Source organism: Silene latifolia, chromosome 1 (genome assembly GCF_048544455.1).
Source record: "Silene latifolia isolate original U9 population chromosome 1, ASM4854445v1, whole genome shotgun sequence".
NCBI classification, from domain to species: Eukaryota; Viridiplantae; Streptophyta; class Magnoliopsida; order Caryophyllales; family Caryophyllaceae; genus Silene; species Silene latifolia.
Window position 1 is genome coordinate 194,656,213 of NC_133526.1, and position 23,991 is coordinate 194,680,203.

General features: G+C 38.5%; 4 protein-coding genes across 4 annotated transcripts; 1 reads left to right on the plus strand and 3 right to left on the minus strand.

Moving 5' to 3' along the window:
* Positions 1-11,676: 11,676 nt before the first annotated feature.
* LOC141590340 (uncharacterized) lies at positions 11,677-12,758 on the minus strand. The gene is made up of 2 exons (XM_074410940.1): positions 12,156-12,758; positions 11,677-12,084 (listed from the first exon to the last, which is right to left on the minus strand). The coding sequence occupies exons 1-2, from the start codon at positions 12,756-12,758 to the stop codon at positions 11,677-11,679; spliced, it is 1,011 nt and encodes a 336-aa protein (XP_074267041.1).
* Positions 12,759-13,292: 534 nt separating this feature from the next.
* On the minus strand, positions 13,293-16,327 carry LOC141614871 (protein BOLA4, chloroplastic/mitochondrial). The gene is made up of 3 exons (XM_074433576.1): positions 15,860-16,327; positions 15,016-15,083; positions 13,293-13,647 (listed from the first exon to the last, which is right to left on the minus strand). Exons 1-3 carry the CDS (start codon positions 16,142-16,144, stop codon positions 13,494-13,496), a joined length of 507 nt encoding a protein of 168 aa, XP_074289677.1. The 5' UTR covers positions 16,145-16,327; the 3' UTR covers positions 13,293-13,493.
* Positions 16,328-17,323: 996 nt separating this feature from the next.
* LOC141614883 (dihydroneopterin aldolase 2-like) lies at positions 17,324-19,243 on the plus strand. The gene is made up of 3 exons (XM_074433581.1): positions 17,324-17,450; positions 18,619-18,824; positions 18,913-19,243. The coding sequence occupies exons 2-3, from the start codon at positions 18,628-18,630 to the stop codon at positions 19,118-19,120; spliced, it is 405 nt and encodes a 134-aa protein (XP_074289682.1). The 5' UTR covers positions 17,324-17,450; positions 18,619-18,627; the 3' UTR covers positions 19,121-19,243.
* A 509-nt stretch (positions 19,244-19,752) lies between these two features.
* On the minus strand, positions 19,753-23,431 carry LOC141614896 (uncharacterized). The gene is made up of 7 exons (XM_074433586.1): positions 23,293-23,431; positions 23,003-23,182; positions 22,652-22,722; positions 22,121-22,285; positions 21,484-21,594; positions 20,580-20,646; positions 19,753-20,239 (listed from the first exon to the last, which is right to left on the minus strand). Exons 2-7 carry the CDS (start codon positions 23,127-23,129, stop codon positions 19,962-19,964), a joined length of 819 nt encoding a protein of 272 aa, XP_074289687.1. The 5' UTR covers positions 23,130-23,182; positions 23,293-23,431; the 3' UTR covers positions 19,753-19,961.
* Between the last annotated feature and the right edge of the window lie 560 nt (positions 23,432-23,991).

The following is a 23,991-nucleotide window of genomic DNA, read 5'->3' on the forward strand; positions in this document are numbered from 1 at the left end:
AAGAAGCCGACGCCGTCTCACACTGTCCTTCCGGCAAGAGCGGCGGTCGTGTCGAAGAAGCAGACGCCGTCTCATACTGTCAATTGGACAAGAGCGGTGTTCTGCATGAAGAAACGTAGCGCTGTGGCAGTCACCCCAAATAGTAGACGCTTCGGCAGTCACTTAAAGTGGTAGACGCCGCGTAACACGCTATCCATTAACGTACGCCGCTCACTTTGTCATAGACAAGAGCGGTGGCCTCCATGAAGAAACGTAGCGCTGTGGCGTGGCATCACCCCAAATAGTAGACGCTTCGGCAGTCACTTAAAGTGGTAGACGCCGCGTAACACGCTATCCGGTAACAGACGTCGACTCATACTGTCGTACCGACAAGAGCGGCAGTCTCCATCAGAAAGAAGACGTCGCAACAGTCGCGGCCAGCACGGTTGATAAACAAACAAAATGGATTGAAAGCGTTAAACACAGTTGAGATACACACTCTAAACTACCTCGGTCAAGCCAGGGCGAAAATCAAAGGAAACAAACTCTTGTTAATAATAACAGGTTAACAGGTGAAAAAGAATGGAGATGACAGCCGTCCCCATTGGGATAAGCCAAAACTCAGCCTACCAAAGTTGTACAAAATACAAGGAGAGAAAAGCAAAAGCTACAATCATGTCATTTAAAGCACCGAAGATGGCGGGGAAAAGGCTTGCTAATTGGCTCCCGAACAGTGACGATCTCTTTGTAAACTTGTTCTCATCAAGCAGCACATGGTAGTATGTGAGGAGCTGAAGCGGATCTGCTGTAAACTTGTTCTCCTATGCCTGTTGCTGCTCGCCATCAGCAGCAGTAGCCGCATCTTCTTCAATAGGCAACCCAGCAGCTTTCCTAGCAGCCTCAGCCTTGGCTTCAGCAGCATCAGCCGCCTTCATTCTCTCGGCTTCCTCCTTGGCCGCCCTAGCCTTCTCAGCAAGAGCTGCTTTCTCCGCGGCCGCCTCCCTCTCTACTTTCGCCCTCACCGCCTCCTGGGCCTTCTCCGCCGCGGCTCTCTCTTTGGCTTCATGCTTATCTTCAAGCAGCTCGTCATATTTGCCCCATGGAAAGGAACCATCAAGAGGGAAAAGCTCCCCGATCACCTCCCTAGCAGCTCCTTCGGCCAAATCCCGGAATTCGACACACATGTTAGGGAGCATGACGGTTTGGAGCATCTCAATGTCTTTCTCCTTTTGCCTGATGATGGCCTCTTTGCCTCGAACCACCTCCGCCTGGGCTGTAAACAGCTCCCTGGATTCGTTCCTCTGCCGGAGATAAAGGTCGGCGCGCCTCTGAACAAGGTTACACTTCTCCAGCAGCTTCGCAGCTTCGGCTGCCGCAGCCTCAGCCTTGGCCCTCTCAGCAAGGACCTCCTTTTCAGCGTCCTCCCTGAGCTTTCTCTCGGCCAAGAGCGCCTTCTCAGCATCTCCCCTGAGCTTCTGCTCTTTGAGGAGATCCAGCTTCGCCGACGCAGCCACCTGCCTAGTGGCATTGCGCTCATAAACAGCCCGAGCCACGGCCTTCTCCTGCTCCATGAGACGAGCACCGGTAACCACGCTCCACCTCGCCAGCTCCTTAATTAGCTTCGTGCCTTCCTCCATAAGCTGGGAGACGGAAACCTTCTGGGATGAAGGGACGGTGGTGACGCTTTGATCGACAGCCTGCGGCTGGGAGAGGGAAGCCTTCTGGGATGAAGGGTTGACGTTGGCGCCTTGATCACCAACCCGCGCAGAGGTCCCCTCCACCTGCTGCCCAATGAGAGAGAAAGCCGACAGAGGCTGGTCTGCAAAATTTTAATAAAAGCATCAGTATCAACATGTATCGACATATCAGAAAGCTTGGCTAAAGTTGAGCCACAGGATAGATGGTTACCATGTTTGGCCTTCTTGGCCGGGGAAGGCACTTCCACGCCAGCGGCAGAAGCTATCTTTTTCCTCTTGCGGATAAGAGGAGATCCCTCCGCATCAGAGTTCCCCTCATCGGGAATATCAACAACCTCCACCTTCTTAGGGGGAGCCGGTGTCGACGCCGTCGCCGCTGAAGACTGGGTTTTCCGCGTCCGACGCACTACGCCGCTGATCACCCTCGCCTGGGCCTCCTCCATGCTCAGACCTTTCAGCCGTTGCTCCATAAGGTCATTCAGCGACACCCTGCGGTCGTGGGCAGGAGCCTTGGGATGCAAATTAGCAACGGTTTTATCTTTGTGCAGCCCCATTCTACGGAGAATATCCTCGATGGTCCTTTCCAAAGTGGTCTCGTGAAAGAGACAAAACAAGATTTAAGTAGAGAAAGTAAACCGAAGTTCGAAAAACAAGGAACATTGAGAACGATGATGGGCCTCACACCGACCCCACCCACTCACCGTGCCGGGGGCGGTATGAGGCCGACATAGCAGAGCGGCTCATCCCGAAGAATAATCTGCGTCGGGGGAATCCATCTTTTCAAGACACCACTCTTGTCCACCTCAAAGAGCCTCATTGCCACCTCTCATCCTCCTTGAGATAGACACTGCCGGCATCCATTTTGAGCTTCGTCCGGGTGACCCACCTGTCGTGCTCGCCCGAGTCTCACACCGCAAGTTAACTCGCCGCTGGAAGGAGCGGGGCGCGGATAGTCATCCGGCACCTTTACGTACACCCACCGATCTTGCCAACCCTTGCAAGAAGAGAGTTTGTCGACAGAGACGTAACCCTGCTCCGTTTGCACGCTGTACCATCCGACGCGGCCAGAGATTGATGGCTTGAGGTGGTGAAGCCGGCGGAATAAATTCACCGTCGGGGCCTCTCCCTTGAAGAGACAAAGCCAGACAAAACCAATTATGGTCCTCATAGCCAACGGGTGCAGTTGGGCAACGGCAACATTCATGGCTCTAATTATGGCCATAACGTGTCTATTCAGCGGAAACCGGAGCTCGTACTCCAAATGCCGCATGTATACGCCGATATGGCCTGGTGGAGGGCAACAGACGGCCTGGCCCTCCTCAGGGATAACGATTTTGTATCCCCTTCCAAAGAAGAAATGGCCTCCGAAAAGTTTCTCGCCGGAACATCTGGCGAGCTTATCAGTCCAAGTACGGTCAAGACGGATCTTACAGACGTAGCCGTGGTCCATAACGTACTGCCTCCCCTCACTAGGACGAGGCCTTTCCACCTCATCACCAAAGTCATCACCAAAATCACCACAGGAATCATCATCCTCCCATTCCTCCAGAATTCGAGGATCGACTTCAGGAGAAGGGGACCTAGGGCCCCCCGACGCAGGTACACTAGGTCCAGCACCAGCAGAAGACATATTCACAACAAATACTAACAAAATAGAAGAGAACTTGTTTGTTTACCTCGAAGAAAAACACTCGCCGGATCGAAGACTAAAGATTGGAAGAAAAAGCAGCCCTTGAAAGTTTAGAGAAATGAAGATTTTGGGAGAAAATTTAAGAAAATTTGAGGAAATGAAAATAATGGCCAAAATCACGAAAAAAATGCCCTATTTATAGGGAAAAGCCCATGGAAAAGGACCAATCAGGGCACAGCCCATGAAGCGTCAGCCAATCAGCGAACAGACACGTGTCGGACATGCAACCGCGGAATGTCAATCGTTGCAACAGTTGAACGTCAATCAATGCAATAAAGAACAAGCGTCTCCAACACGCCAATTCACATCTCTTCGCCCATTCACCTTCCTCAACAAATTCCTAAATACATGCTCTCCGCCGGCCACCGATCGCCAAGTTAGGAAGCACACGGGGCAACCAAAAACAACCGGCACTCCCAGCCCTGGTCTCGGCCAGCGTCACATTCTTTTCCACATCGGATCCCCTTTACGCATCCATGTGGAGGGGGGATATGGTACGACCTAACAAAAACCACGCCGACGGATCAGAAGAAGCCGATGCAGAAATTTTTGCAAAAATACTTACGCAGAATATACGCTCAACGTACATCGGAGCCCATACCACGGCATAGACTACGCTGGGGGCAAATTGATGGGGCATATTCTGCACCGCTGACCAAGTCAACATATTGAGCATGGTCAAAGGTATCCACAGCAAAGTCAACGACTTAGACAGCCTAGCCGACGCATCTCATCGGCCTGTCACCTGGGTCTCGGCATGACAACCGGCCGGTAGGGGCACATATCCGCGTACTCATATCCAAGACCCCTCGGCCAGCCTGCCATAGGTCCATCGGCCGAGGGTAGAACGGTCTTTCCACCTGCTACCACTTGGCCACTTGGCCACTACGTGACAAAAGGTGAAAGCCTATAAATACTCCTCAACCTTCATTGAGGAAAGGATCCGAAAATTAACCTAATAACCACTATTCATCTGGTAATATCTTCCTCATCTCTCTACACTATACTCTTAGCCAAGTAACAACAACTTACCTCTCTAAGTTAACTGACTTGAGCGTCGGAGTGAGTACGCTCGGCCAAAGCCGAGCCCTCAGTTTGTTCATCGTTTCAGGAGACCGCAAGGAGGATTCAAGCAAGGACATCATTCTACGAGCTACGAGTGGTAACAAATATCTGCTCTGGAATTACACCCGGAACAATTATCATTCAGATATCTGTGTCACTTCGGGAACACTCCAAATATAGCATTCTTATTTCATACCAACTGCTTCATCTTACTATTTATCATCTATTTCATTTTCATAGTGGAACCGTCAATTCATCTTGACTTTTATTGAATTACACTTCAGGTGTATATGTATCAATCTGGTACAAAAATATTTTTGTTATATCAAATTCAAAACCTCTACTCAATGAATTTGATGTATAACATTATCTGAACTTCTGGTTCAGTAAGGGATCATTTCATATTTGTTTTTACCAGCTTTTAACTTACTTTTCTCCCCCTAAGGTGGTAAAAACTATAACCAATATATAGTTCAAAATTTATCATAACCACCTTAGACATCAATTTCTCATATCATCGATGAGATTTTACATGGGCATTTTTGTACAATAACAAAATATTTTGGGGAGTAACATATAATGCAGTTGGATTTTATATGTGCTGAATCACAATGCCCTACTCAGGAGATCACCGATTATATATAATAATCAAAATGTGATTTTTAATCACGAGAACTGCTTAGAACATTCAATATGTAGCTATAAGCCACTTCAATATAGCGTCAATCCATACATGAACATTTAAGTTCTTTATTCAACTCCGAGTAGTGTTTAGATCTCCAACATCACATATACTCAATCTCAGTGTAGTGGCTTGCCTTTAATAAAATTTATACACTAGAGAATTTCAGCACTTATCTTTTCTTTATGATAAACTCCAGGTTTATGAAAACGGGTATAATATGAACCCGGATGGCCTTAATTGTCACATCTAACCATTTCATGTCGACTTTATCAGTTTGCCCAGAATCCGTGTCAATCTTTCATAAGCATTGGTCGTGTTTCGAAAACTTCACTTATCACACGCCGCATTTTAAGTTGCTATAATTTCTCGTGCTAATCATCTAGTTAGCAATATTCGTATCATATAAACTCAAATTAAAAATTTCATATCTGGCCAGATAAATGATGTGACATAGGACACAACAAGTGTCTCATGTATGTAGGCAAGACTCATCAATATTCCTTCAGGGAACATGACTATATAACTCTTTGGGTATTTTTTTTATATATAATTTTATCATAAGATCAACAATTATAATTATCAACATATAATGATGACATACACATTCATGTAAATTGATTATAATCCAACTTATTAATCAATTATTCCCTTTAAGGGTGATGCAATATTCAACAGCTTTCAAATTATTGTATTATTCAGCCAATTACTTCATAATATATCATAAGTTGATCAAATTATCACTTTTATTCCAAGAGTGAAGTAATATCCACTTCTGGTGTGAAAAAGCAGCGTTTTCAAATGAACGCATAACACATGAAAATATCTTCATGCTCATACTTAACCAATGTCGTTGGTATATTTTGTCCAATCAAATCTATTATGCGTGCAATTCCATATTCACTTCAAGGCCAGGAATAATGGTCATTAATCAAATTTATAGTGTAATGACATATTCACTACAAGAGATAGTGATGGTAACCAATAGGACAAGGCTCACGACTATCAGGGCCGTCTCAAGAAAAGTGGAGGCCCGGTGCAAAAAAAATATGAGGCAAATTTACAAAATCAAAAATCAACTTCTCCATAAAATATTAATGCAAACTAAAATTATTTGAGGGTAGTTTTTATAACCAAATTCCAGAAATGACGTCGCGGCGGTCCGTAAATTAAAAATTAATAAAACAAAGTCCTAATCTCCACTCTTCGTCATTCCTCCAATACAAATGCATTACATTTTAGAACAATGTTGAAAATTCTTAAAGCAAATAAACCATAAGTTAATAATGAAAGAAAAATAAGACATTATCACACATAACAGAACAATTAATTAAAACTAGGAACGAAGAACTATTACCTCTTTCGATTATAAATCTCGGATTTTTATACACAATTGAACTCGACTAATATTACAAAGTTCGATTCAAATCTCTCTAAATTTTGGATGATTTGTGAGGAATTGATTTGGAATAATATATTTAAAGATTACAAAAGTAATGATATTATCAGTTTATGGGAAGATTAAAAGGCAAATTCAAGTTTTTTGGCAAGAGAATTAATTACTCCTTATTTGGGGAAGGAATTAAAGAAGGACAAGGAGGATTGGAAAATCGGAATAGCAGTCACAAGATACGCTGAGTCGCTGACTAATTGCTTTTAGTTTGTTTTTCCTTTTTTTTTTTTTTTTTTTTGCAATTATATGGATTGCCTAAGATTTGGGCCCCAAATTTTTTGAGGCCCAGTGCCAGTGCACATAGTGCGCTATGGGCTAGACGGGCCTGACGACTATATTATCTCGTTAGTTTGCCGAGCCACATGTGAAACAAGATTTCACAAATACTGTTTTAATCCACTTACACCATATATAATGCGTCTATAGGACTACGTTATTTTTATGAAAGATAAAATAATTCCATCCACATAACATGATATCTCATTCGTTACAAGGAAAGATTTTGAATCGGTTTGATATGATTTTCAAGTTTTAAGAGTATCTCATATTTTGCAAATATCCATGTATAATCCCGAGTTAATATTGCTCAAAATATAGTCATTACATGAAAAGTGAAAAATTTGTACACACTATGAACTTCAGGTCGCGGTTTTATTATATATCTATAAACACAATGAACTTCTGGTCAGAATTTGAATATTTGTAAATACCATGAATTTCAGGTCAGCGTATGAATTTCAAATTTTAACTCGTACATAGTATTTCTCATACCGAACTTCTAGCATATATGAGTCTCACATGACTTTTCATGAGATATTTTCTTTCAATGGTGGACGAAATTAGCTCAATAAATGTCGCATCATTAATTAGGCTCATTCTTAAGCCACATCTTCTATCTATACTTCAGGTAGAGTCTTTATGAGATATCACATTTACTATTGGGAATGGATTAAGATTTAGTTGAACAGGATTTATGACTTTTCAATCAGATTTCATTAATTTGTTCAACTAAAGGCGAACATAGGCGAACACGAAATCAATTCCGGAAAAAAAAAATTCTTTAATAAAGACCGCTTTAGCCATTTTAAACTCAAATATAGTTCATACAATCACAGTCGTGAACTTTTGGCCACGACCATTTACATGTGAAGTTCTGGCCACTTACAATTAAACAAAATTCATATAACGTTATCAAAATGTGTAGTCATAATTTCCACGGATACCAAGGAGGCGCCTCACATAAAATTTTACGAATGAAATCATGTTGTTACTAATATAACATACTGCAAGTCACATAATTAATTCTCATGATTAATGATTAAAACCCTTTACCAAACAAATGCAATATGTTCCATGAACACAATTAGCAAAGAAGAGGATAAATATGTCGCAGCGATGGAATCATGTGAAAGCAGATGCTAATTTACTTACACAAACCGCATTATAATTTAACATATAAACCAAATGGACAAAATGATTTGGTCAATATAACAAGTCATTAATAAAGATATATAAGAATAATGTACCAATAAAAATTGGAGGAATTTATAAAATAATTAAAGATTGGGAAATAGTGACCAATATTTATTATCAAAACCCAAATTGTCGTTGAACAAATAAAAACCCCTCAATGAATTAACAATGTTAATGCAAAAAACCAACATGATCCCTTATATGAATCAACTTGCAAATTTATAAATATCATTAATAATTATACCGAAATCCGAAAAAAAATAATCAAAGATTGCCAAATTACTAACATTTTTGAATATAGATTCAAAGATGCAAATGAATAATATCACTGAGACATGATCTTAAAATATCGTATATGTTATAATTCACACATGCCAAGTATATAGAGGTTCTAATATTCTCCAAACAAATAAACAATCACATAGTGCTCCTAAGCATTCGATCATCAACAATCTTGGGGCAATAAAATATTGACTCATGCATAAGAAAAATATATATACCTCGCACATCTACTATGGAATATAAAATGTTTAACTACGTTTAAACATTATGATTATGTGCATGAAATGATTATGTGAACAAATGAATTCAAATATACAAGTGAATGCATACAAAAAAATGAATCATAATCATAATAATATAAATTTAGTATAGATAGAAATACTTACAAATTAATTTGGTAGAATTGTTAAGTATGAATCGAAATCAAAGTTGAATAAATATAAGTTTGCAACAAACCTAAATTTGATGGTTCTCCCAAATTTGTTATCAATCTTGAATAGAGAATCGTGCTGATAACGTGTTATAATTCTAATTTGATAAGAGAAGATAATATAAAGAGAGAAGACAATATAAGAGAAAGTGAGCATTATTATTGTTTATTATTCCATTTACATGTGCATATATATAAAGAATACAAAGAGACCTTTTGGTGAAAGGTAACAATGGTTACTAAAGGATAAGGAGATGAAATGTTACAATGGTTGGGAATAGATACAATGGTTGGGGATGTAAAGGTATAATGGTCATCCACTATACATATTTTACAACATAACAGGTGGACTTTAGTTGTGCATAATTGACTCCGTATGTTATACAATGACCCTAATTTTCAAGGAAAATACTTGAGACAAAAAGCGTTCAGAAATTAACACAAAGATTGAAGTACTGCACGTGACTTGAGAGTAGATCTGGTCATCGTAAACATATAAGTTTGTGTCGTGTTTGTTTCTACTTTAAACGGGGCACTATAACTACCTCAACCCAACGCAATTACATAATAGGTTATTTTTCTCAACTTTAGCTTAGCTCATTTAATTTTTCTACAACCCAACCCAACCTATATAACCCATTGTCCCAAAAATACTTATAAGTTTGGTTGAATTTTTGACTCAACCAAAATATTTTATTACACTTTTATATAGATGGATTATTCGTGTTTCGTGTCGTGTCCGTATCAACTCAATTACTTAAATGGGTCACAACGTCTTAACCCTAACCCGCTAAAACCATCAATAACCAAAAAAGCGTAAATTTAATCATAAACACAATTATATTTAAATGGTAAAAGTTGTTAACAATTATGCTCATTCATGGACATGATTTACTCAATCATGGACATGAATTACCATTATACCCTTGTCATTTCTACACTCTCATTTTCCATCTTATTTCAATTCAATAAATTTCTCAATCTCTCACACCAACCACCCAACCAAACTAGCCACCGCACCACCGAATCACCACATCTCCTCTTCCATACCGCCGGTTATCCCCTTAAACCACCTACGCCAGTAGACCCATTCATATTCAAGTGTAATACTTAGAAAGTTAGAAGTAATCAAATTATTTCAAGGGCACTTAACAAATAAAGGAGCTAATGAAGAAGGTGCATATCAAACTCTACAATTTAATCTCATTGTTTCAAAATCTAAAAGAGCCGTCAACGAATTACTCCAAAAGAAAGAAAGAAAGTGTACTACATAAAAAACAAGAGTATGATGATGTAATGACTGATGATGGAATCAACAAGATCAGTATCAAATTACATGTCGTCTGCAATAATTTTTGAAAACCCTAATTTTTATAAAATCCTAATTTTATCTAACCCTAATTTAATTACTACAGAATTTATTTATCTAATTTGATACACATAATGAATTATTAAAGTGATAGTAAAATAAGAATCGTTATTTGATTATGAAAAATGAGATTAATAATGGAGTAATTTGATGATAATTTGGTTAGTTTTAAGAGGTAGAAAAAAGGAGAATTTTTTTGTTCATTAGAGTAAAAGGGTAAGATATGGAAAAATTATGGCAAAAAGTCCATGAAAGAGCAAAACTCGTACATGAATGAGCAACTACGTTTAGTTTTTGATTATAAGAACCATATCCCTTTCCTAATCAAATGGTTGTATGATCATAAAATATAAGGCTAAACACAATTAATATAAAAAAATAGTTCATCCAACATCAAGATGATGAAGGAATAATTGGAATAAAAAAAATCTAAGAGATACGTCAATAATTAAGATGTAGGTAGTAGGATTAATAAGATGTACTCCGTATATGTACCGGTGCAAATTTTTGTTTGAAGTCATGTACAACTCTGTTCCGTATATAGTTAAAATCCAACTCACTCCGTATATATATTGATTGATTGATTACAACTTCGACAATATACTTAACAATTTGGGAAAATTCTATGGTGTACCCTTGAGTTTTTGCGTTTTCCATGTTGTACCCCTACTTTTTTTTATATTTCACGGTGTACCCCTGAACTCTTTACTCCATACCGTATAATGACCTCTTTCAACACTCTCTTCACTCCTCTCTTAAACAATCGTTTTTTAACCTCAAATCTCATTGATTAACATCATATCATCTTCTTTTATGATAATAATCACAAACTAACTTTAATCAATTACAAATTACCTTTAATTCCTATTTAAAGAAGCAAAAAAAACGACATGAAAGTTTTGTGCATTTTTGGAAATGTTAGTTGATTATTAAGCGAGTTAGTGGATAATTGGATGGGTTAATAACTAAGCGGGCGTGTTAAGGAGTGATTGGTGCATGAATGAGTGAAATAGTCGATCAACTAACGAATTACGTTAACAAAGACAATTAATAAGGTCATGTTATGGACTATAATATAGAGTTTAAGGGTATGACATAGAATTTCAAAAAAGCAGGGGTACAACTTAGAAAACTCAAAAACTCAGGGATACACAGTAGAATATCCCTAACAATTTTACCTATTTTACGGACTACAATCACTTTCTATTTTACTTACTCGTTTTCAATTTAAAACGAAATAAAAAGGGATATGTATAAACGGGAATTCGTTTTTAAAATAATGTTTAAAAATAAAGTATTTGTCGTTTTATGTCGGTTTTGAAAATAAGCGGGAATTCGTTTTTAAAATAATACTCAAACCGACTACAAAAAGATAGAATATCTGCATAAACTATAAAAATATCACTACGGCCAATCCTTCGCTTCCGCAAATCTTCAATAACGATAGCACAATCACCTTCGATCTCAATTTTCCTCTCGCCCGCCTCTCATGCTTCACGAACACCATAGTATACCGCCCAAGCTTCAGCTAGTATCGGGTCCATTAATCCCTCCTTCTATCCCGTCACACTCCACTCCACCCGACCATCACCGTCACGACACACTGCCCCCCACCCAACACCAATTCCATCAAAGATACCAGCATCAACATTAATCTTTTTCAACCCTACTTCCGGTTTCTTCCAACCCACATCCCGAGGTTCCCCTAAGCTCCCCTCCGCATTACCTTCTAGTTCCATCATTTCCAACAAAAGCTCCCTCGTCCTCCTAACTACCATCTCCGCATTCCATTCTCCATCCTCAAAAATGGCTTTATTACGTCGTTCCCAAATCGCCCAGCATCCTGTCATTAATACCGTAAGTTCTCGTACACCCATACTCCTTAGTCCTTCCACCCATTCCATTCCTTCACTCGCGCAAACCCATTTATCTCCGGCACATCCATCAACAATCCATTCCACACCCTTCTCGCCCACCCACATCCCCGAATAACATGAAGACAAGACTCGGAAGAAAAGGAATACCTAGGACATACCTCATCAATCGAGCCAACCCGGGATGCCAAGTTACTCTTTGTGTATATTGCACCATTACACAATTGCCAAAAAAATACTTTTATTCTTGGTAGAACAGGTGCATTCCAAATTCTATTCCAGAGCGCCTTATTCCGCCCATCATCCGATTGCCCCACCATATCAATGCCATCCACCGTGAGGAGCTTATATGCTGACCTGACCGAGTAAGTACCGTCTCTTTCCGCATCCCAACACCAATCATCATTCAGCCGAGGCCATCTCAGTCTAATACCTAGTATCCGTGCTTGCTCAAACGGCAAAAATAAGGCTCTGACCTTCGTTACATCCCACCCCTCATCATCCTCTACCATCAACTCTGATACACGCATGTTCTGCTCTGCTCCCCTTCGAGGCGAAATCACACGACATGACTGCGTCCCCACAATCCACAGATCATCCCACACCCGTATAGACTTCCCATCTCCTACCTGTTTCCGAATTCCTAGCTCTAACACAGAACGAGCCTCCCATATACTTCGCCATGTATAACTAGGATTAGAACCTAATTTGGCCTCTATGAATGACGAATTTGGAAAATATTTACCTTTTAGAACACGAACCATAAGACTTTCATATCCGTCAATAATCTCCAAGCTTGTTTCCTCAACAAAGCCATATTAAATTTCTCTGTCACGAAAATCCATTCGTCCTTTGCATTTTGGTTTACACATCCTAGCCCAATCAACCCATGAAATTTTCCGTCTACCATTCTCCGAACCCCACCAAAATCGTGATACTATAGAACGTAAATCATCACAAAAATTAGCCGGCAATTTAAAAACGCTCATCGCGTATGATGAGTCATAATTATATACATATTTATACCAAGCTCTAGTAGTATTCAAGCTCTAGTAGTATTCGGTTTTACCAACTCCGGTAATTTCCAAGGAAAAAAGTTCAGACTGTAATTATCTTATGAGAAGCTCGTAGCAACAACAAAAACAACGGTGATTGCAAAAAAGTCTCAGATCATATGCCACACAGCAGGCAATGGTCGTCGAGTCGCTAAAAGACGACAGAAAGATACTACAGTATTACAGAAAAGAGATGCTTTCAAGCCATGACTTTGGATGCCTAACTTCACCCGAACAAAAGTCTCAACGAAATCAATTTCTCTTTATATGAAGCACGAAACATCTTTGTTTGAAGCGCAGCAAAGCCAAATAAATAAATTTATCAAAGAGCTAAATAGTTGCAAGGAAAGCAGAAACAAACGAGAGTTACTACTAAAACTAATACTCCCTCCGTTCCCAATAATATGTTTTATCTTTGATTGAGACGTAGGGGGTTATCAAGTCTCACTTGGCCTCGCCAACTTCACTGGGTGTTTTAGTAATCATCTGATCAACTGCATGCACAGTGTTTTGTAGCTCTTCCCATATGGCCTTGTATACCATTCTCTGCCTATTCACTGCTGATTTCCCTTCAAACGCTGATGATACGACGACAATGCTACCATCAAAATGACAAACAATTGGTTAAGATGGATAAAGATTAGTAAACAATATAACAAGTATACACAACCAATAGAATACACTCCGTATAAAAGAGCTGTATATACTAACGACAGATACTAAAACTAATTGTGCTAAATTTGTCCCAAGTATACCCGTCTTTTAAAGTTTAACTCCTTGAGACAAACGATGACCCTTGGCTATTCCTAAAGCTTTTCCACTTCACCTCCAAACATTGTTCCATCAAATGAAATAACGATACTGTGGTTTCGGCTTTTCGCTGATACCTAGACTCTTTGAACCTCTCCAAAACACAGAAAGGGCAAAGGCTTCACAAGCCTGAAAGCCAACAGCGGCCAATATGGCAAGATATATTACCACTTGAACACAGCTGAGATCTTTGAATCACCCAACACTTCTTTCACTCCACAAGTGATCTACTGAATAGCGGCATTAAGAGCAGACTATCAGTAAGGTACAAAAGGGTTTAAAGGTGGGTCAGACATTCTCGCTTGTTTACTTGCAAAGTTGCAATAGGACGTTATGCACTCAATTTTATGGCCAACAGAACTTTAACTGGTCTGTGGAAACTGCTAAACCATTGTTTTACGATATGCCTAAATTTCTCCCTCTTGAAGAATTGATTTTCGTTTTCTTGAATACAAGCATACAGCCCATATTCCGTAGCGCAGAATATCAATTGTCCAATAAATCTCTACTCTACTTTTCTCTAACCGTTTTTTATCATTACACGGTTAGCCTTCATGGCATATAATGTACATGGCTAGATACTGCATTTGCTCATTAGTCAATAAAATACACTAAAACTTCTGCTACATCTCTCAGTTCAGCTTCTACATGGATATACGGAGTAACTAATAACACAACTACATACAGAACTATGAGATAACGTCCGTCATACATTCCTGGTTTTCGTACCAAGTAGCTTAATGGCCACGGTCATCAATTCAGAATGACATCTAGAAATAGAAGTTTCATCCAAAATTTAACAAAGTATATGGAACCATTCAATTAACATTGATTAAGAAAGTAGGGATGCATTTAAGCGAATATATGTACATGCATACACATCAATTCAGGATTTCAAATATGAAAAAAGCACATAGTGCCTCATTGGCTCCCACAAATAGCAGGCAAGAGGGATGATGGGGGTTTCGAATGTACGCAGCCTTATGCATGGTTATCCACACCAAGGCCGTTTCCAACATTTCGCCTTAATTATTTCCCTTGGAACTGAGGTAAGAATATGCAGTTTGATCACAACCTTAACATTAATTTCCAGCTTTTCACTAAACACGGTAAATACCATAGAAAAACTAGAATACAGACAATACGCCGGCCTTACCTGACATGTCGTCCATCGCCATAAGCATCTTTGACAGTAACAGATTCCGCATTCAGCTCATCTCTAATCTGTTGACACAAATTTTTGCTCATATATGAGGAAACTAAAAATTTGCAACATTAACATACAGTTGAGAGTTGAGACTGACCATACAGCTACAATAACAGAACCTTAGTCCCAAAATGATTTGGGTCGGCTGACATGAATCGTCATTTAGAACAGTGAACAGTCACTGAGTGATCACAAACCTTACAATGCAAAGAGGTAGAAAGAAAAGAGTGGAAAGCAAATGAAAACAGAAACATAATACAGAAGTTTAAGCTAAACTCAGCTAGCAAAACTTCAGCATTCAGGCACAATACACACAAATTCTTGTGCTCCTTAACATCAATCAAACTTGGCTTCTACCCTAATTCCTAAACTCATATACTAACTATTTGTTGTAACAAACATCTCATAATTATAGCCCCTCTGGCCAGTGGCGGAACTAGGATTTGTCGTTAGTGAGGGCAAAAATTTGACAGGGAGCCAATTACTAATTCGAATAAGGTAAACTCGAAACAAAAATCGAATACTTTAACTAAAAATCTAATCTTTTTTCACAACTAGATGCTCAACCGCCCTCCGCGCCTGTTTATATTGTCCCTAATTAATCCGTATTCAAAACAATGTCGACTTTGACCAATATTTTCTCACAATATACGATAATTACAGCTATTACCCGTCCAAATTACCAAAAGGGCACGCAAAAAGTTGACTAATTTATCAGAAAACTTGAACAAATCAATAAAAACACAATTAATCAAAATTACAACAATAAAAAACAAATTAAACAAGAACCCACCTTGGTTTCCATGGATTGCATAAGAGGAGAATCAATTGATCCAGAATCATTAACATTGTGAGGTGTTGTAGCACGAAATCTACGAATACCGCCATTGTTGAGCTTAGTTAATGATGTTAATGGTGAAGAAGAGGGTGAAACTGAGGTTACGAGGGTTCGAACCCGGGTGGCGGAGACTTGAAGAATGGGAAGAAGGTGAGGACGATGGAGAATGGTGGAAGCCATGGTTAGGTAAGTTGGTCGTAGGAGGAGGTGCTTGGTAATGGCAGCCATGGTTATGGACATCGTCTAGGAAGAGCTGAGGCTGCAATTGATTTTAGTGTCTCTCTAATATGCGGGGGTGACAAACTAACAACCAGAGGTAGCAACTAGCAAGCAAGGGAGCCAATCGGGTCGGGTTTGGGTCGTTATAGCGTGGGTTATTTTGGAAATGATGCATTGGGCTGGGTTTGACTTTGAGTCAAGTTATTATCGAATTTAGTTACTTTATCCTAATTGAACCCGAGTGACCTCACCCGTTTTCGGGTAAATATTATTATCAGGACAATGCGAAGTAAAACTTCAACACGGTCTCATACTAAGATAATATGTGTTATGAGTCACGATTATATATACTTGCACCAATTTATATGAAAATTATTCCTATGTGAAAATGGATTATATTTAGGAAAAAATCGACCTTTGTTGAAATGAGGTTCTTTAGCTAAATAGGGTTTATTTACAATCGAAGATCGAGGGATTGTTGAAAGGATCATGATGCTTGGTATGTTGTATTTTATGGAGATAATCGGGTTTGGGTATCTACTGTAGATTAGCATTTCTAATTTAAGTTTCATTAGATTCAATGGATGACCGTAGCGAAGCGATGGTAACACTTATAAGTTATCATGAACCTTTTGAAAGGTTATTATTGAAAATTGTTCACCTAGTGATGAAGTCTGGGACTCTGGGTAAATTTGATGATTATCGTGGTTATTTATTGACAAAAAAATTTCACCGTAAAATAAAGAACTTTATTTATGATTGTACATCTGATGTAGTACATCAGATGTTATAGTTTTTGAGCATTAATATAAAGTTTTTGAGTTTTAATCTAAGATTTTTGAGTTTTATTTTAAAGTTTTTGAGTTTATTTACTTAAACTTTAATCTCAAAAAATTACATTATAAATCAAAAAAATTACATATAAGCTCAAAAAAATTTGATTTCTGACATCATAAAACTAAAATGTAATTTATAAACTCTATAATACTAAAAAAAATACACAAAAACTCAAAAAGTCATTAAATATGATGTAGTACATCTGATGTACAATCTTTTTTCTCCACTATAATGAATCTCAAAAATATTTAAATTTTTTAATCCATTACTTTTTTTTCTTTTTTCTTTTTTCTTTTTTATTATTACTCACGTACTGAGTACGTATTATCTTCATATAAGACGGTATCGATCCCGATATGGTAAATACCAACTACCAATTCAAGTCAAGTAGTCATCAACCCTACTAGTCTCTTTACAAAAGATTTGGTAGTCAGAAAAACACCTGTGCTTCAGTCCTCCATTGCTGCTGCACCTTGTTTCTCAATTAAAAGTAAGAACACTCTCATTCTCACTCCATTTTCTTTCAATTTCTTTAATTTTCTATCATATAATTAATAATTTACATGATTTTATGAATTTAATTCCTTTTCAATCAGTATTCTCTATCAATTTGTTTAACTGTAATTTATCTACAAACCCATGTTTGTTAAAGTTAGGAACTTTGGAGAATCCTAACCCCTCTTTTTTTTTCTTTTTTTTTTCTTTTTTTTGCATTTTTTGGGTTTTCAATGCAATTAATTCAAAATGTTATCATTTGATTATGTCTCTTACTTTGTTCTAATTTTTTATTTAATTGTCTTTAGTTGTAGTTTTCAATTGTTCTCTAGTTTACTCTATTACATTCGATCACCCCTGCTGAAATTTTCCGTCTCTTATCGTCAAATCCTGGTTCCGCCACTGGGTATAATGAGAAATTAACTGGAACTCTATGTTTGTTGTTCATGATTCACTGACAATAATGTTTAGTTGTTGACAAGTTATTTATGTTTTGCAAGATGTTTTCTTGCTCATTTTGCTTGCACAAAGCGTCTTGCTTGTGACGGATTAGTGTCCGTCACAAGCTGAAGACGGATAGTGTTCCTCTCACAATAAGACGAGTGGGAGGGCAAGGTGTGGGGAAATGGAGCAGCCCATGGATAGTGCCACTTGCATATTGTGAGAGGGACACTATCCGTCTTCAGACCGTCTTCAATGAGAATTTGTGTTGTAACTAAAGGCAGTCAGGATGCTCAAAATGTGTCTCAGTTATCGAGATTATCCGACAATACTGTTAAAAGTCTTGAAAGTAAGCCAGCTAAGTTCGTAACACAATATTCTAGAGAGTGTTGTATGAGACGGTCTCAAATGTTAGACACTGAGAGTCTGAGACCATTTCCATATGTTTCCGTCGTTTAATTTCATGGTAAATGGGTTGGCCGCTCAAAGAAGACCTTCTGATATAGTTTCTGTATGTTCTAGGTGTGATCAGATGTTAGGCCATTTCTAAAATCTTGAGAGGTTAATTTCAGTCTCGGATAATTCTGTGGCCCGAACTCCCCAGTTTGAGAATATTTGATTGACAGTCAAACAATTTCACACTTGTTAATTGACAGTAGACCCAATTTCAGAAAGGGAAATGATGGTTGTTTTGAATGTTGATGGTTGGTGTTGAACTGTAGGCTGACAGGATGGACGATGATCAGCGTATGAAAGGCGATAAACTAATACTAAAAGGGTTGATGTTTCATGGTAATCATGGAGTTTTACCTGAAGAGAGAACCTTGGGTCAGAAATTCTTGGTGGATATGGATGCTTGGTTGGATCTCCGACAGGCTGGCTTATCTGATCGCTTGTCAGACACCATCAGTTATGCTGAAATTTACAGGTTATCGTGTTTCTACTGTCAGTGCATTTTTCCTGTTGGCTAATACTTAATATGTCCACTGATTTGTAAGTCCTGTATGAATCGGCAGCATTGCGAAAGTAGTAGTAGAGGGAACACCTCAGAACCTGTTGGAATCAGTAGCAAACAAAATTGCCTCAAGCACCTTTGCCAGGTTCCCTCGAATTTCTGCTATCCGTGTTAAGGTTGGAAAACCACAGGTTGCAGTTGAAGGACCAGTTGATTACTTGGGGGTTGAGATTTTCCGGACAAAAGAAGATTTCTCAAGCAGTGATTAAATTGATGACAGTATTCATTGTAATGTTCAATATGAATTCGGAATAACACTTCCCGAGAGTGTTGGTTGTTAAGTTCAAAACGAACATGTTTTTGGTGCAAGATGCCGACTTTTCTTACTGTTCCCTGCTGTCTTATTGCTTAATCATGTAAGCTGCCAGCACCAATATGACTGAGACTCGTTTATGATTCACGGGTATAAGACGGTCTCACAAATAACAAACATGAATCACTAGATTCTGCACCAGTCACTAGACCCTAGGTTTAAAATCTTGGCCGAGTTGTATCGTATCGGCCGAGTTGTATCGGATTTTCACTCTACCGATACGAGATATCTCCCGAGATATCACCGAGATTCATCGCGATCCGTCCGCGACAGCTAGTTAAGGACCGGTTATACCGCTACCGTGACTACAACCGATACCGAGATTTAAAACCATTATTATTTTATTGTCACTTGGTACATCTTTGACCTTGACGTGGGTTCAAAAGCAGATAACATTTAAAATTAAATTTAAAAATACCGTTGAGACTTTTTTTACCTTACAAAAATATGAACATTATGACATTGATGTCTGAATTGACTTACAAGGTTTCAAAATGGAAAAATAAATAAAAATATAACCACATTATAGCTCCAGTAGAATTCGGTTTTACCAACTCTGGTAATTTCCAGGGAAAAAAGTTCAGACTGTTTACAATTATCTTATGAGAAGCTCGTAGCAACAACAAAAACAACGGTGATTGCAAAAAAGTCTCATGTCATATGCCACACAGCAGGCAATGGTCGAGTCGCTAAAAGACGACAGAAAGATACTACAGTATTACAGAAGAGAGATGCTTTCAAGCCATGGCTTTGGATGTGTGACTACTTGCTTTGTTCTTCCTACCCCAGATTGGTGTAGTTTCAATAAGCTTATGTGGGACTAGTTGTCTCTCCCGTTTCGTGAGCTTCTTGAAATTGTGCACCTTAAGTTTCGCAATTGTAGCTTCCTCTTCTGCAGTCGATTCTCTTACCACCACCGTCAACCTACACTCTGGTTTTACCATTATTCCATGTCTCATTTTGGCATGGTAACTTAATCTCTTTTTGCAGAATCCTTTACCTACATAAGCTTCCGCTGCAACAGACACCAGCAAAATTGACATAGTTATATGAATGTATGCTAGTACTCTAATAGTTATAAGCACATGAACTTCCGGAAACACAAAATATGAACATTTAAGTTCATTGATTCACGTCCTCAACTAAGTCACTTGGACGCATGTGGCACTTAGAGTCTGACGCACGCTTCAATTTGAACCAAAAACTTGAGAATTTGCATAAAATAACCAAGTCTGAGGCTAGCACACACAGACGAGCACCCATTCACAAGTTCTTAGCATTATTCACACTTTTCAGCATTTTCCAACAATGTTGTGGTTAATTACATTGCACGGTGAATTCCTAGAGAGACTTACCAACCATAAGCCGATCTGAGTCTAATCCATGATTGTGAACGGCATTTGCACGAGCAGAATGAATCACCTGCATGGACAAAAAAAAAGAGTGCATTAGAGTGAAAATAGGAACAAAGAGTAGCATCTAAATTTCTTAAGAGATCAGTTGAACGTGCACAAATAAATATTCACATTCTAATCTACAAAGCAAAACAAGATGCGTATGTGAGATATTCATTAGTCTAGCTACATATAAAGGGTGCATCATAAACGATGGAACGAGTTGCTGTACGTTTTTGAATCATTCTAGCCACAACATTCTTATTGCAGTTATTTATGTCTCAAGGGCTACTGCAAATGGTGAGGTAACACAGAAGCTTTCACATGACCAATAATGACAATTATGTTAAGAAGCGCATTGAATGAGTGCCACTAACAAATAACAATATCATTACGGGCTTGTTTGGACGAAAGGTTTTGGAGGGAAAGGAAGGGGAGGTGAAATGAGGGATACAAAATCCCTCATTTGGATAACAAATGGAGTAAGAGGGAAATGGAGCAGGAGAGATTTGGAGGGATCCATTTTCCCTCCTCCAAGCGTAACCAAAATCTGTCTGACAAAGGAGAGATTCCGAGGGGAAAATCCAAAACCAAAGGACAGTGAGTCTTTAGCTCCATTGGAAATGAAAACGCTATCAACTGTCCTAGATTTTGCAGATAAAACAGAAATACGATCATTTAATATTAAACTTAAACTCAATGCTATATGAGAAAACCTTTTGTCTTTAGTCTTTCCAGATTCCTGGCCACATTTATCAATCTAAATTTGAGCTTTCATACAATGTTTAATATTGCCATATTGCACTTCCACCAAAAGTATTCCCAACACCAAATATCATTTTAACTGGATAAAAGGGAGACAAACCTGATAGACGGTTTTAGAAGCTCGCTTCACGGTCACTTGCAGCTGCAATAATGCGTCTTCAACCCGCATTCCACGGACTAAAGTAGCAACTAGATTTACCTTTTTCGCGCTCTAGAAACACATTGAGAAAAATCATTAGATAGGCTCTGACATTGACTGTTATGCGCCAGTGAATTATTCAATATGCTCGTGTCATTGACTTATGTCCAAATATCATTACAGGCTTGTTTGGATGGAAGGTTTTGGAGGGAAAGGAAGGGGAGGTGAAATGAGGGATATAAAATCCCTCATTTGGATAACAAATGGGGTAAGAGGGAAATGGAGCGGGGGAGATTTGGCGGGATCCATTTACCCTCCTCCAAACGTAACCAAAATCCGTCCGACAAAGGAGCTAGTGGGGTGATAGGAATCGAAACACAACCTGAAACAAAAAAGTCCAATATAATACTCAAAATATACGGCAGAAGGAGCTAGTGGGGTGATAGGAATCTTGACACCGAATAGATGACAGAAGTAAAATTTAATTGCTTGCACTAAACTCTTTTTAGAAAGACAATTCATCACAAGAACAAGATCTATGATAGTCTTTGAGCACAGCCAAACTCTACAATGAGAAAAAAGAACTGTATTTCCTTACCTGCTTTATTCCCTTCAGAACTGCTTGAACCTTTTCCTGCTTTGGTTTCACAGGCTGGTTTTCAGCTTGACTCTCACTCTCCGCACCCTTGCCTGACGAAATTAGTAGAGGAGAAGAGATCGGCTTTGCATCATCCGAAAGCAGTGTCCTTGATGTGGAAATTCCCTACATTAAGAATTAAGAGAATTATCGGCTCAGTATCATCGAACAAACTAACCATTAGACAACCGAAGACTCCTTAATATCTATGTTAATCAAGTATAAACTGCCACAGCATTAGGACTGTATTCTGAACCTCAATATCAATTTCCCAATTCTTGCCGACACCCCGTTCAACAATCCCACCGCTGTCATTATGGTATACTATTTCCTTGAACAGTAATCCAGGTCAAAGTCCTAACCTTTCAGTACCCCAAATACATTATATATTAACCCATTTCCAGCAACATCTATGTAACATCTAAGTATCTACCATATAAAGGGCAGCAAAATAAAACCGACAAACTCGAGATGCCAAGGAACCAATCTTACCAGCTGTTGAAAATATTGATGAAGGGGCCTTGGTACACTTTCTGAAGGCAACTTCAATGCTCTTGATTCGCCTAAACGACGATAAATCATCATAATCAGAAGAACAACAATCAATTCAAAACTCCATGATCACAAATAGATAAATTTACTAAGCAAGAAATGATCTTTCCAGACTAATCAAATCCTGCCTAAAATGTAAACAACAATATTACCCCAATGCCTCACAAATTGAAGGGTAAGAGGGTCGGAAGTACGCAGCCTTACCCCTGCATAACACAACGAGGCTGTTTCCGAATGACCCAAAATTAAAATGGTAACTTAAATTAAATACAATAATGTAAGAAATCCCACCAAAATTAAGGATAGATGAACAAGAGCTAGAATGAAGATTGCGCAAACTTCCATTTCCAATCAAATTAGGTTCAACCCTTTTCCCAAATACATTGATTAAGCACTTCAATTGATTCTGCCACCTCATTTTTCCCAATTAATTAAATAAATTCAGCAACTTTTTATTCAAGCATCAACAAACTGCAAAAGGGTAACATAAATCAGGGAAAATAACACAAACCCACCAAAAATTAGAGGGATTTAAATCAGGGAAAAGGGGCAAAATCCAGAAGAAAATACAATTTAAATACCTGATTGAAGGGGACGAAATTGCAATGGAGTAAAGGAGAGTACGTGAGGGGAGAGTAGAAAGGTAAAGTGGGAGGGTTTTAGGCTTTCTGGGTTTTACGTGTTGAGTACAAATGATTAAAATTGGCCCAAATCAATTGAGATTGAGACAGTTAGAACGGGCCCTAATCTAAATACCATACGAGCGTAATTTTTGTAGAAGACGGTCTTTTATTTTGGTGTTTTTTCGATTGTGTTAAATGAGATAAATGGATAATATTAAAAGGAACGAGGATATAATATACGAAGTAACCTCAACCTACGAAGTAAGAAGCGATGTTTATACTACTGACAGTTCGTGTAATCCACATGAATTAGTTAGGGCCAGCTCATGTGAATTATAGGAACTCGCCATTTTCCATTTTTTATTTTTGCGGTTGTGTTTATTGTGTCGAAATAAATGATCTGGAAAAAAAATTGCCTAAATCAGTCACCCAAGTGCAAGGTTCATTATATTCAAAAAAAATTGCGTTCTTAATCATCAGTTTTATTGAATCATTGTTGTATTTAGTTATCATTGCTGTTAATTTTTCATTTAATAATATACACAAAAATTAACGTAATTCAACGCATAAAAATAACGTAGGACAAACTGGCGAAATCGAAAATTTTTATAATGAATAAAATAAGGGTGTGATGAGTAAAATAGAGAACATGATATA

Coding starts and splice junctions, on each gene's coding strand:
- LOC141614871 (XM_074433576.1), bottom strand. CDS start 16,144: ATGTCCATAACCATGGCTGCCATTACCAAGCACCTCCTCCTACGACCA. Junction 15,084..15,859: donor TGCAATCCATGGAAACCAAG/GTGGGTTCTTGT, acceptor TTGTGTCAACAG/ATTAGAGATGAGCTGAATGC. Junction 13,648..15,015: donor GGCGATGGACGACATGTCAG/GTAAGGCCGGCG, acceptor TTTTGATGGTAG/CATTGTCGTCGTATCATCAG.
- LOC141590340 (XM_074410940.1), bottom strand. CDS start 12,758: ATGGTTCGTGTTCTAAAAGGTAAATATTTTCCAAATTCGTCATTCATA. Junction 12,085..12,155: donor GGGTTGGCTCGATTGATGAG/GTATGTCCTAGG, acceptor GTGGGCGAGAAG/GGTGTGGAATGGATTGTTGA.
- LOC141614896 (XM_074433586.1), bottom strand. CDS start 23,129: ATGAGGTGGCAGAATCAATTGAAGTGCTTAATCAATGTATTTGGGAAA. Junction 21,595..22,120: donor TTCTGAAGGGAATAAAGCAG/GTAAGGAAATAC, acceptor ATGTGTTTCTAG/AGCGCGAAAAAGGTAAATCT. Junction 20,647..21,483: donor CTTCTAAAACCGTCTATCAG/GTTTGTCTCCCT, acceptor TTGTCCATGCAG/GTGATTCATTCTGCTCGTGC.
- LOC141614883 (XM_074433581.1), top strand. CDS start 18,628: ATGGACGATGATCAGCGTATGAAAGGCGATAAACTAATACTAAAAGGG. Junction 18,825..18,912: donor AGTTATGCTGAAATTTACAG/GTTATCGTGTTT, acceptor ATGAATCGGCAG/CATTGCGAAAGTAGTAGTAG.